Raw genomic sequence first — 12,971 nt, forward strand, 5'->3', positions numbered from 1 at the left:
TGACACCATAAGGAGCCTGGGATCGATTCCATTTAGCAACTCTGAGCTCCAATTAAATGGGAATTGAATATTCCAATTAAAAAAAAAAAAAAAAAAAAAAAAAAAAATCAAACAAAGAAAAAAACCCCCCAAAACCAAAACCCGGAATGTCATAAAACCTGCAACCAGACCAGGAAGCGCTCGCTCGACTGAAAGTGATTCTGATTTCCATGTCATTAAATATGTTGCACATTTCTACACTAATTCTCTTCTGACTCTCATGGACAAAACTGAATGAAATATCACTTACAAATTAATAATAAAAGGTTGGAACCTTTTACTCACACAAACACTAGTGAATTTTCCAGGAATATTTTTTTTGGCAGGGAATTTTCCCAAATCTAAAATAAAAAAAGGAAAAGTTGGGTTCTCATATTAGTTAGCAGTTTCAAATTTCTTGACAAGGGGAATTAGAAAGTAAAATAAGATACAAGCTCCCTCCCCGCTCCTTTTATATAAATACAATTATTTCACTTGTGATCTTGTTGACTTGATAACTGGATTCTGTCCCCCAGATAACGTCCATCTACCTACACCTAAAAATACCAGTGCTCCGTCACGTGCAATTCTAGGGAAGCCTTTAACGAATATGTTTTACCTATATCCACACTGATTCTATGAAATTTCAAAGCGCAATCACTTCAATTTATTGTGTCACACAACAAACCAATACCTATTTCTTGGCAAGTACAGGACATTTGAGCGTCCCTAAAAAAGAATAAAGCAGAAGTATTCAAACAGAAGTAATCAGAAAAATCTGATGAATGACATTTCTCTGCTCTAGGGAAAAATAAATTTACATATTGAATACAAATTACTGTATTCACTGCAGTGGGAAAATGTACCCCATATAATTTGAGTTCATTTGAGCATACAGGCCGCTCAGCTAATCGTTATTTTTAAGTCTGCTTTCATCCAATTCGTGTATTGCCTTCCACATTACCACATATGCTTAACACTTGGAGCACAGTTCAGTCTCATTTAAAATATACTAATCTACAGGTTAAAAAAGGACAAAACACTTGGGCCTCTCAGTTCTACAAGCAATTTCATGAACACCCAAACTATTATTCTAAATTAAATTATGTTTTAAATCAGTCATAATAGCAATTTAATCATAACAGAAAGATGTCACTTGACCTATATCCTTGAAGGAAGCGAAAAATTCATAAGTCTGGTGCACTTAGCATGTTTGTTTCGGAAACCGATAAGCATTCCAAAGTCAATACAAAATTTCTTGGATTCTACTGGCGCTCACGTACAGATTGGGTCGTGCTTCCCGTGGTCATGTCATTTAGCACAGCATCACACTTACACCAAAGGGGCCATAACTAGAAGCCTATGAAAACAGAACTAGTCACACAAACCCCCACACCTGACCCTTGCAAAAGGAAGACAAATACAATGGTGAAAATCTGTCCAGTCTAACAGCCCCATCTTTTTGATACTGAAAGTCTATGCTATACCTACATCTAGCTTTCCAGCCTGCCGGCCAGCACTAATCCTATCCTGAGTTTATAGGAGGGAAGCTCAGAGGGAAAACGACATTTTTCAGCTCAGCAAGTTTCCAAAGGGAGCATTATTCAACTGCTACTACCAGCACCATATTTTTAATTAGATTCCGACTTCATTGCTTTCCAAGCATGAAGCCTGACTCCACTTTACGTTCTCTTTATAACTGGCCTACTTGTGCGTGCTTGCTTATCTTTTTAACGTTCATTTCATAAATGCTTACATTATAGTCTCTACGTGCGTTTATTTGGCCTATGTTAAATGAGTCTGTATTTAAGACTCAGAAGCCAGGAATTTCTAAAATCTAATCTTATCTTTTTTACATCAAGTCACATCTGTCGCTTTTTGTATCTGTAAAATGGGTACACTGCAGGTTTGCCTAGGACTGCATCTATAAAGCACTCTGAACACTGAAAGCACCATAAAATGTACAAAAAATAGTTCATCGCAGCACACGTTCAGGACTTCATACGGTTCACAGAGCACGTCTGGCTTAAAACATCTCATCCTCACTGCTCTGAGTGACCTCGTCCTCTGTGTCAAAGCCCAAGGCCAGAGTAGAATAGTCATAATTGATACTTTTTAAGTTGATTTTGAGGAACATCAGCTGTTCAATATTGTCAAAGCCTGAACTAGCCCTATGTTCTGAGACCAGGTGGCGCGTTGAGCTGAAGAGCCATTCCGAATGCAGACTACAGGGTGGGCAGCCGAGATACTGAATGGCTACTTGGGTTAACGCAGGCCACCTTCTCAGCTTCCCCTGCCAGTAAGTCAAGGGGTCATCTTTTACTGAGATCCTCGAGGGCTTCTCGTGGAAGTACTCCTCTACTATGGTTGCAGCAGACGGGCACAACAGACCTTTGCCAGTTAAAGCAATGATCCTTGAAGATGAGCCATTCAAGGGACCTGAACCTGCAGGATCTTTCTTAAAATGACGGGCAAAAGGATCAGTTCGTGTAAAGGCTGGCTGGCCCGATGCTTTTCTAGTCTCCATGGGGCAACTCTCCATTGACAGGCACATATGCTCGGACACTGCTTCAATTAGGATTTGCTTATAGCTGGCTAAGTCACTGCCTCGGGGAAGGAATTCTTCTAAACTGTCTTTAAAGAAGGGATCTAACAAAGTGGCCAAGATATAGTGCTCAGACCTGAGCACAGCACACAGACGGGAATCAGTTTCTATCCTCAGAGACAAGTCATCCACCAGCCCAAGAGCCAGGGTGGCCCCTTTGATTTGAAAATCTTTCCGCATGTTCTGCAAAGTAAGGAGCAGGCGGCGGACTAATGGTAGTGCCTGACTAAGCCCTGCAGTGCACGCACTCATCTCCCGAGTGGCTTCCACAAAGGGCTCCAGGATGTCACACACGTGTGCCATCAGAGACCACTGGAGGGAAGTGAGGATGACCCCGCCTGCTCTCCCCCCCAGGCGATGTTGGACTGAATAGTCGTGCACTGCTTTCCGCTGCTCTAGAAGTCGCTTCAGCATATAAAAAGTAGAGATCCACCAAGTGGCTACCTCCTGCTTCAAGCTGTGCTGCAGAAGATAGCTCACGTGCTGGAACTTCTGCAAAACCTGACGGGTTTTAGTGGAACGATTAAAGTGAAGGCAAATCTCTCGTGCAGCTGCCAGCATGCTCTCAGTACTTTTGTGCTCACAGAGAAAGTCCTGAATGATTACATTTAAACAGTGCATGAAACAGGGCACGTGGGTAAAGCCTCCATCTTTCACTGCACGTACCACATTGGCAGTGCTATCAGAAACTACAAAGCCAGGGGTGAGGGAACTGGGGGAGAGCCACACACCAATCTGGTAATTCAGTTCTTGCAAGATACTGGCTGCTGTATAATCTTTGGCAAAGCCAGTTACACAAAGGGCTGCCTGCTTCCTAAAATTGGGAGCTCTGCTGGCGTTGTCAGAAGATGACACTTCGTAAGATACCCAATGGGCCATCACTGTCAGGTAGTCCAAGGCTGGTTCACAGGTCCACATGTCAATGGACAAGTGTACTTTGTGTAATTCTGCTTTCTCCAGAGCCAGGGAAACCTTCTCTCTCACAACACTGTGTAACCGTGGCACAGCCTTTGTAGAGAAGTAAGTTCTTGATGGCAGCTGATAGTCGGGGGCCACAATCTGCATGAACCTCTGAAAAGCAGGGGTGGAAAAAAAGGAGTAAGGCTGCATATCCTCAATAATCAATTCCGTGATAGCCCTGTTGATCTGCTGTGCAACTGGATTTTCACGGTATCTGATCTTCCTCACAGTAGTAGGTATTTGAGAGTCTTGGTTAGTCCCAAAGCTGGGACTTAAGGCTTTTCTTTTACTAAGCACTGACTTGGGAGAAAAAGCTGGGGCAGGGACGCCCAAACTTCGAGGTGTTAAACTGTAACCGGCCGACAATTTATCTCTGGAAGAGAAATAGCGTGATAAGTCATTCCCACGGGCCAAAAACATGTCCACCTCAGCTGGACTGGGAGGAAAATCCTCTGCTGCCTCCTCCCCGACACCATTACAAAGAGTACCATTAGATTTGTTGGCCATGGCCCAGTGCACAGGGTGCATGGCCTGCAAGTGTCGCTGGAGTGTGGAGGTGCCAAGGTGAGTCCCCGGTCTGCCACGACTGACACTCTTTTTACAGACGGTACAGACAGCCCGCCAAGTGTACTGAGGGTCAATGTAGAAGAAGTTCCACACGGCAGATGTCTTAGTCCTGGTTCCTGGCACTAGGACACGTTTGACAGTATTGCTTTCAATGAGAAAAGGCTCTCGATCTTCCCCAGAAATGACTATTGCTGGTGCTGTGCTGGCTGCAGTGGTTGTACCGGTGGGAATAACATCTTTGGCAAATTTTCTGGCCAGCTGTCGCTTTCTTGGGTGGAACTCATTCACCTGCACAGCTCTCTTTCTTCTTTTTTTGTGGAAAAACTGACCCGCTGCCTCTTCCACCCCTTCGCCATCAAAATTAATGCTTGGAACATATTCCGAGCTCCCACTGCTGCTCAGACTGCTGCCTCTGCTATCAGGGGAGACGGGCGAGACAGGCATGTTAAAGGCATATTCATCCTCCCCTACATTGCTTCCCCCCACAGCATTTATTTTGGTGGCCACCGTCCAGTGCACAGAGTGCTTGGCTTGGAGATGTCGCTGAAGTGTCGACGTGCCGAGGTGGGTGCCCGGCTTGCCACGGCTGACGCTCTTTTTGCAGATGCTGCAGATGGCGCGCCACGTGTACTGGGGATCGATGTGGAAGAAGTTCCACACAATGGAAGTCTTTGCTCTCGCCCCGGGCAACAGAACGTGCTTCACAGTATTGCTCTCCATGAAGAAGCGCTCTCCATTTTGCTCAGGGGCAGCAGCAGGTCGCAGATCTTTCACAAATTTTTTAGACAATCCCAGTTTTTTATGGTGTGGCTTTCCCTTAGTTCCCCTGGTTCCCTTCCCTTTAGCACGCTGCTCTGTCTTTTCCTCCTCTCCTTCTACCATCGCTTTATCCTCATCCTCAGTGTCAGAACGAGCACTTGGACTAAATTCCAGACTCCTGGCACTCCTATAGCTACTGCATCTATTAGGAGGGGAGACTGGCACAGAAAGGGAACATGCACTCATTCTCCGTTTCCAAAATTAAATGGCAGAACCTGGTAGTAATTTTACGAAGGAGGTAACAAGAATTAATCTTCTTCACTTAAGCTATCTTTTCCTGAGTTTCTAAAGGAGTCAATTTCCTTTTCAAGCAATTCCTTGAAGGGCTTCTAGTTTTAAAGGGGGAGGGACGGCACAGAACAATTTCTTTTTTTATTATTATTTTTTTTGCAGGGCAACCTTTTCCTGAAATTCTGGGAAACTCAGCATCAAACGTACCACCGTCTTCACAGCCTCACCCGTCTCGCGTGCACCTGACCTACTCCATAACGGTGGTTTGGAGATTAACTACCCCCAGGAAACATTATTTTTATAAGCCAACCGCGCAGCATTATATTCACACCGATACGGGGCACGGCTCAATCTCCAGGTGCAAGGCGCGCTCCTGTGTCCCGAAGCATGAGGTCTGGGGATAGTCTCCGGAGGCCTCATGCTGGCGGGGAGGGAACGCGGGGAAACTACTGGTGTGCGGTCATCCTGAATTTAAGCACAGGTCATGGCCTGACCGAGTCCCGGGACCAAGTCAACCAGACCAGAAAGGATTCGGGCGCCCTGACAAAACCGCCTGCGGCCAAAGTTGTGGCTGGGATGATGTAGCTGGCATCAGGGGTTGGACTAGATGCGACCCCCCCCCCGGGGTCCCGGCCACCTGAATTTCCTCTGATTTCACGGGGGGGGGGGGGGGGTTTCCAGTCAAGAAATCAGGCCGCCCCCAGCCCGGCCCAGCGCGTCCGGCCGCGAGGGAGAGGCGAGCCCGCTCCAGGAGCGGGATCGCGCAGCCCTCTGTAGGCCGCGGCCAGCCCTGGGGGCGCTGAGGCGGCGGGGGAGGGTAGGCCCGGCCTCGCTGAGGGGCCCTCGCCCGCCCCGTGTCTATTAAGGGCTCTAGTTACCGGCGAGCAGGGACTTTACCGAACCCCGAGTGCCGCCGCCGCCGCCGCTGGGCCTCCCCGCGCCGCCGGCTCCCTCGGCCGCCACCGTTGCCAGCCTCAAAGATGGCACTCAGCAGGCGGCGCGCATCCCGGCCCGACACAAAGGTGGCGCTATTGTGACTTCATCCGGCGTCACAGAGCACATCCGGGGGGGAGGGGCGGCTTCCTCTGAGAGACGGGATTGGAGCTCCCGTCGTGCAGTGCGGGACCTCAGGGGGGTGCTGGGAAGTGTAGTCCGTTCAGGGAGCTGGGCCCGGCGTAGCGTTGCATTCTGGGAGTTGTAGGCGGAAAGACTTCAAGGGCCAGTGTGAGCGCGCCTGCTAGGGGTGGGATGAAGTGTGGGCACGGGTAGGGTAACGATGGCATTTTAAATACAGGAGGAATGATTTGTGGTTTGTAAAATCATTTGGAGAAATTAGTCTGCATTATATGTAATCACCTTGTATGTAAAAAAGATGGAAATAAGTCGTTGTGACCATGTATTTCAAGTTTTGATGCGATGTATATGCTGTACAATTACATAGTCGGATTATAATTAATAGTTTTATTGTCATCAAGGATTTTGGGTATTGATTTGTCGGTTGTTAATGTGATGAGAGTGTGTGCTTCTTGGGTGGTTATTCAGATTTACGATTTTGCGTTTCTAAAAAAAAACCCTGTATTTGTAGGATAATTTCAACCCTTGCCTGATGCATGATCAATAATAGTAAAAGCATTCAAAATCTACAATGGTTTTTGAGACACCTAATTGATGCAGCATATGCAAAACCCAAGTCACTGCCAGGGGGTATGTCTACATGTGCCTTTACGCTAGCTTAAATTTACTGCATGTTAAGTGTTAACAGAGCACTGTCTACATGTGCAGGTGTTAAAGCGCATTAGCACTGTGTGTGGACTGACTTGGGACTAAAGTTAGTCTCAAGTCAGTCCACGTACACAGTATGCCTGCGCCGTAGGGTGTCTACACGTGCGTTACTGCGCAGTAACTAATTGGGAGTAAATTTGATACCTGCATGATGCAGGTATCAAATTTACACTCAGGTCAGCGTAAGTCACCATATTTCCTGTGCCGCACAGGCATGCGTGTGGAGATGCACATCTCTACTGTGCAGTAATTTTGATTACTGCACGGTAAATGCACATGTGTAGACATGCCCAGGGAGTCTTAACTGACTTTTGGGTTTGCTGTCAGGCACTTTCTTATGACCGCTTGCCTCCAAATAAAGAAATGCTTTGACTTCAGTGACTCAGTTCTCACTCACTGGTGGGGTATAGTGAGCAATATAAAGTCAATAAGACGACATATTGGCAGACTTATTTGCAGACTTTTTCAGTGTACAATAGCTTTTCAGCAAATGCAGTAACTTTGAGTTTCCAGGACAATAATTTCATATGGAGGACCTGGCAACGCTGGTGGGATGGGGCAGGTTGCCCAGACCGGTCATACAGCTGCAGGGAGAGGCACAGAGGGGTTTTCAGCTGAGGTGTCTTAAGAGCCTATCAGGGGTGCCCTGGGTGCCCTGCCACGTTAGCACTGGGAGGTGTGCTAAACATGAGTCACAATAGAAACCCAGAGATAGGAATCCACAGTGCTGACAGCACTTTGACCTGCTGCTGGCTTTCTGATCTCTGCAACAGGGAAACCTGCTCTCCCAGCTTCCCCAGGGCCCCAAATGAGTGAAAATCAAAAGCTGGCATTTTCCAAAGGAAGCTTGAGTGTCAAGAGGGGGGGCATTGAGGCTGGAAACCACTGGCCTAGGGAGAAATAGATCTCATGCTTGGTTTTTAGTTTGTTTTACTAATGGTATCCAGGTCAGTTCCCCAAACTCTCGGCAAAATCTTTGCTTTCTCCTGTGACAAGTCTGCTCCGTGCCCCTGGTGCGTAGCGATCCTTTCGAGGTCTAGCTACAGACGCTGCCCTTTTCAACTTCTTTTTTGTTACAGTATGAGATGTGGTTTAGTTTGTGGGACATTAAGGGAAGATGATTAGGGGCAAGAGTTTGCGCGGTATCTTTTATTGGAGCTGTGTGGTTGGGAGAGGTTTAGGGAATCTATCGGTAGCGGTACTCTTTTGGGTCTCAGTACTGTTCCGAAGCTCTCTGGGAGGGAGGCAGGCACAGCAGAGCTAAACTGGTGATTATTGCCATATTATTATTGCCCTCTTAATTTAACCAATATATTAATATTGGTTATGATTTGCTGCTTTCTGGACAGTGCTGGGAGTGCATGATTGTGAGCAGTGGTTGAACCTATTGGAGTCTTAGCAAACACCAAGTGCCTCCTCCAAACCCCAGTCAGTGCCTCTCTCTTTTTAAAGAACATTAAGACGTTCTGTTTTGCTTCCCCTCAATGGCAAACGAAAAAGAAGAACATGACACCTGCTGTTTCAAGGCCACAAATCTAAGATGAGAGCCTTTTCTCTTCCCCTTTCTATAAAGAAAATAATCTGTTTTCAAAATGCATGCAAGAGCTCTTGGAAAATTCTTATTTTGCAGGCAGATTCCTTTTACAAACCCACAGAGTTTTAAGGAAAACAGTTGCAGCACAGAAATGTTTTTTTATTCCTCAAATATATAGAAAGCGTATAAGCTTTGTTTAGGCATTTATTTGTAAGTGCTCTGTACTTTAAAGCAAGCTTTCTATGGCCCCCGACTGGTGTTATTACCATATAAATAAGAGGTTCTCTCCAAAATTGAGGAAGGTCATTTGCCATTATCGCTGACAAATATACAAGCAGCTGCTGGAGTATAAAAATATTTATAGTACTTGGGGAAGTATGTAGTTATGTAGAAATACTGAGGCAGCCTCTTTACCAAACGCAGACAGAAGCCAACTCTTCAAGGGTTCCTAACTGGACTCAGTGCCTTTGCTGAGGACAAGTTAAGCAAAAGCCTCTCTTCAAAGTAATCATATAAGCTTAATAAGATGTGTACAAAGAAGTGAGCACGCTGGGACTTATTTGCAGTAGAATTCCACTTCCTAACAGAAGCGAAGACTTTCAGAGAGTCCTCGGGGCACGAATAAAGACCATTCCACCCTGTCCCGTCTGCATGAACAGACCACACATTCAGGAGCTGCAGATGCTATCAGGACCATCCTGTGAGCATCTGGAGCCAACCGAGGGTGACAGCAGGTAATATTTAATTCCAGCCATCCAGTAAGGATGTCTACATTGTAGAAGGCAGCGTAGCACAGACACCCGAAGCTTTAAACAATGGAACCAGGAGTAAGATAGGCAGTGAATAAGGCTCATTAACCTTCCCTCAATGGGATGTTGGCTCATTTCATTTCACATTTTTGCTGCTGTCACCTTTACGGTAAAGGCAAGATGGGAAATGAGAACAAATGTGCAAGCTTATCTTGTGCAGGGCAGCCCTGTCCTTGAACATCCTGGGGCTCAGCCACACAAGAAAAGTGAAGACTAACTAAATGCTAATGAGCATCCCCCCTCGCCCCTCCTAGAATCATAAGGTTACGAGGAAGCTCAAGGTTCATCTGGTCCTTCCCCATGGACCCTCTCGTGCAGAAGTAAACTGGCCTTTGTAGGACAGACAAGCCCTACAGCTGCTGCGCTCCATGGTTTTGCTTGTTGTGCTCCGGCCACGGGGGCATCGGGCTCACTGAGTTCCCAAGTTACGTCCCTGGCCCTCCCCATCTCACACGCTTGTGGCTGAAGGCATGGATGACGTGGGGATTGCCCTGCGATTCAGCAGCAAAAGCAATACACTGTGTATTCCTGCTTCTTAGCGTGAGCCCACGAGATGCCCACGCTTAGATGCTTTCTCACTGCATGGCAGGTAAAGGACAGCATCAGAACAGAGAGCAAGAAAACAGGCTGTTGCTCCAGCATCTCTGAAAGATGTTTCAGGTTTCATCTCCAAGAACACACTTTGCTTTGTGGCTCATGCTTTTATTTGACGCGTCCTCCTAAAAGCTCCCCACCTGGCCTGTGCCCTGCAGTGGGATAGCCCTTCAGGTCCCTATGCAGGGTAGACCTGCCCAGCCCCGCTGCCAGGCAGTTTTTGCCATGACTGCAGTTGCCCCTGGCCTCTTTCAGCTTCCATACTTAGCAACACAAGGGAACACATGGACCAGCTCCAACCAGAGGGCACTGCTGACCCTATGGGGACTCCTCGTAGCTAGAGCCACAGCTACCAGAGTGCTGGTGTCACAGCAGTCAGGCAGGAAAAGAAGGGAAGGAGAACAAAAGTGGAGGCAGAGGAGGATGAAGGAAGAGAAGAAAGTCAGTAGACTCAGGGGTGAAGTAGGAGGAGACATGGGAGGTGCTGGATACAATGGGCACCTTTTCTCATTGAGCCAGCGTCCCCTGCTTATACAATCTCACCCCAAGCCCTCCCCCCCGGTAGGAAGGAAGTGCCATACGAGCAAAAAGGGTTTGCTTTGCATGTGTGAAGGGGAAATACAGCTATTTTAACAGTTAAACCCAAACTGCTGAGCAGCGATTCAAACCTCCAGTGCCACACAGTAAAAAGGACAAGCCCAGGGATCCCTCCTTTCCTCAGCTGGCTTCTCCGCTCCTTTCTTCACGGCCCTACATTGGTTTCAATGGCTATTTGCTTCTTTCTTTCCTTCCCTGTCATCCACATCCCTGACTGTGCTCCCCTTACTTTTGCATGGTGCCCTTCATTTTATCCTCCTCTCTCTCCCTCTCACACGTTTTCCCCAGACTGCATCATCAGGGGAACATTCGGTGCATCTTTTCCTTCGATTCAAGCAAGCAGGAGGAACCTTGCTACTTGGTACCCAGGCCAGTAGCCATCGTCCATCAGTGAATGCTGGGATCCAATAGCTGTCTACAGATCACGGCTTGGGAACTACTCGAGACCCCGACCCAACTGTGGTGAAACAAAGCATAAAACATTGCCAGGGTTTTTTCTGTAGCTGCTGAAGTGCAGCCTGGTGATTCAGGGCTTATAAAACGCAGGCCAGATTCACAGAATCGGTCAGGCGCTTCCGATAAACCCCGTGCAGCTGCATAAAGCTGTTGTCTTCCTTCTGCATCGGTCGCCTGGGGCTTCCAAAAGAGCGGAGAGAGTCCTGGAAGGCCGGGGAGAGACAACTAGGAGCTGGGGCCGTAATGTCATGATGACGACCTGCCGGCCTACCATGAACATTACACGGATACTGGCATGATGACAGCTTTGTCTGGTATCTCTTTTTATATTGAATTTTGTCCTTTTGCTTTCTCTAAGGCAGTCAGAGTAGGAGACTGCAGATTATCTGTCTGAACCCGCTGCCCTTGGCCATCAATTCAGGGAGCTCAGCGCAGTATAGGACATTAGAGCAGCCCTGTGCCCGAGCAGGCACATAGGGTTTTCACATGCAATCTCTAGACGCTACCCTACCTACGTTCAGAGTCTTTTCTTGGAAGACTGAGTCTTTCACTGTGAAGGGTGATTGCTCCCGAAAGCTCGCAAAGAACTTTTTTTCCGACTACTCAGTTGTTCCGAAAAAAAAGCGATCGCATCTACCCAAAGAACTGTGCCTGCTTGAGTCCTTCATTCACATCCAGGCAGCTGACTTGTCCTGGAGAGCTACGAGTTATCCAGGGATGTATTTGTCAGTTATCCAGGATAACTAACATGATATGAAAGGATACGAGTTCTCCAGGAGTTCAGACCAGACTCTTAGCCTTAAAACTCCTCTCGCATCAGCCGAGAAGCTCACTCGATAGAGCAGGCATCTTAGCGCAGCACGGGGAAGAAGTGGGGGCGGGGGTCAGATCACATATTTGAAACTGGTTTGTGCGCACTGAACTGATCTTGTGTTACAGGTTTAAACCAGTTTGATTACTTAAACCAGTTTATGTGCAACTTCTGTCCCTAGCCGTAATTTTCAGCCAGTAGAGGGGGGTGCAGCATCTGTTCTGCTACAGAAGGCTCATTTTCCCTGCTGCCAATACCATGCCATTCACTCCTTCCACTGCACTCACCTCACCCTCCCGCACCAGGCATTTTCATTCTGGGATAGGACACCTTGAGAAAGAAAGGCAGGGCGACCATGGGCCTGTAAGCCTGCTGAGCATACATACCCTGCAGCCAGGCCATCCAAGCTGGGGCTAAATTAGGTTAAGGCCTGACTCTCATTTTAAGCCAAGTGGTGGCAGAAGTCTGTCCAGAAGGAAGGGAAATATAGGGTCACAGGGCAAGCCTCCTGGCCACGCTTGGCCTGTGCTTTCTGCGGTGAGGTAGAAAGATCAGGCAGGGAGGGATGGGGCTGCAAGGACCTCCTTCGTCCTTGGGGAGAGGGTGCAATCTTGCAAACAGGTGAGGGAAATTAGGTGGCAGTTTCTCCCAGACTCAAGCACAAGTCTTTCACGAGCTGCCGCAGTTCCTCTTCCTTCTTGCACAGTGGAGCTCGCTGCTCAGGCAACACATAGCTATGCCCTAAAACACACAGCTGCTGCACAAAGCCCTGCGCTCAGCAGGGGGATGGGAATAATTGAATAGCCACAGGAGACCAAAATCCAGCTTCCAGGACAGGAGACCGGGAGAGATAAAAAGGCTAAGGGAGGAAGTGTTGGAAGGAAGTGTGAGAACAAAAAGAGAAGACAGGAAAAGGGAGGTTAAAAGATCTGTTTCCTAGATTATTTGTCAGACCGAACCTGAATGAGTCACCAACCAGCTCTGCAATGGCCCCATTCTTATCCCCGAGGACAGACAAGGGCACGTATGGGTGAAACACAGCTTGGCTCAGCCATTGCACACCTGAGCTTGCCTGTGCCGACGCCGGGAAATGACACGATAAAGCACAAGGAACTAAGACAATGAGAAGGGCTCGGTGTGTAGGACTGCTGACGGTGCCAGCTCCTCACGGCCAGTGCTAGGGACCCC

The 12,971-nt window shown here is 47.7% G+C and overlaps 2 protein-coding genes across 3 annotated transcripts in view; both read right to left on the reverse strand.

Annotated features, from left to right (window-relative positions):
- Positions 1-6,166, reverse strand: part of ZC3H11A (zinc finger CCCH-type containing 11A) — a 27,523-nt gene extending 21,357 nt beyond the window's left edge. The window contains exons 1-2 of one of the 2 annotated variants that reach the window (XM_019546613.1): positions 6,079-6,166; positions 325-380 (exon numbers count right to left, since the gene is read on the reverse strand). The gene's annotated coding sequence lies outside the window, so the exon portion shown is untranslated. The remainder of the gene's footprint in view (positions 1-324; positions 381-6,078) is intronic. The other variant, XM_019546614.1, reaches the window with a different exon arrangement.
- On the reverse strand, positions 2,015-6,072 carry ZBED6 (zinc finger BED-type containing 6). The gene has a single exon (XM_019546612.1). The coding sequence runs from the start codon at positions 5,153-5,155 to the stop codon at positions 2,045-2,047; it is 3,111 nt and encodes a 1,036-aa protein (XP_019402157.1). The 5' UTR covers positions 5,156-6,072; the 3' UTR covers positions 2,015-2,044.
- Positions 6,167-12,971: the final 6,805 nt, after the last annotated feature.

Source organism: Crocodylus porosus, unplaced genomic scaffold (assembly GCF_001723895.1).
Source record: "Crocodylus porosus isolate Cpor-Errol unplaced genomic scaffold, CroPor_comp1, whole genome shotgun sequence".
NCBI classification, from domain to species: domain Eukaryota; kingdom Metazoa; phylum Chordata; order Crocodylia; family Crocodylidae; genus Crocodylus; species Crocodylus porosus.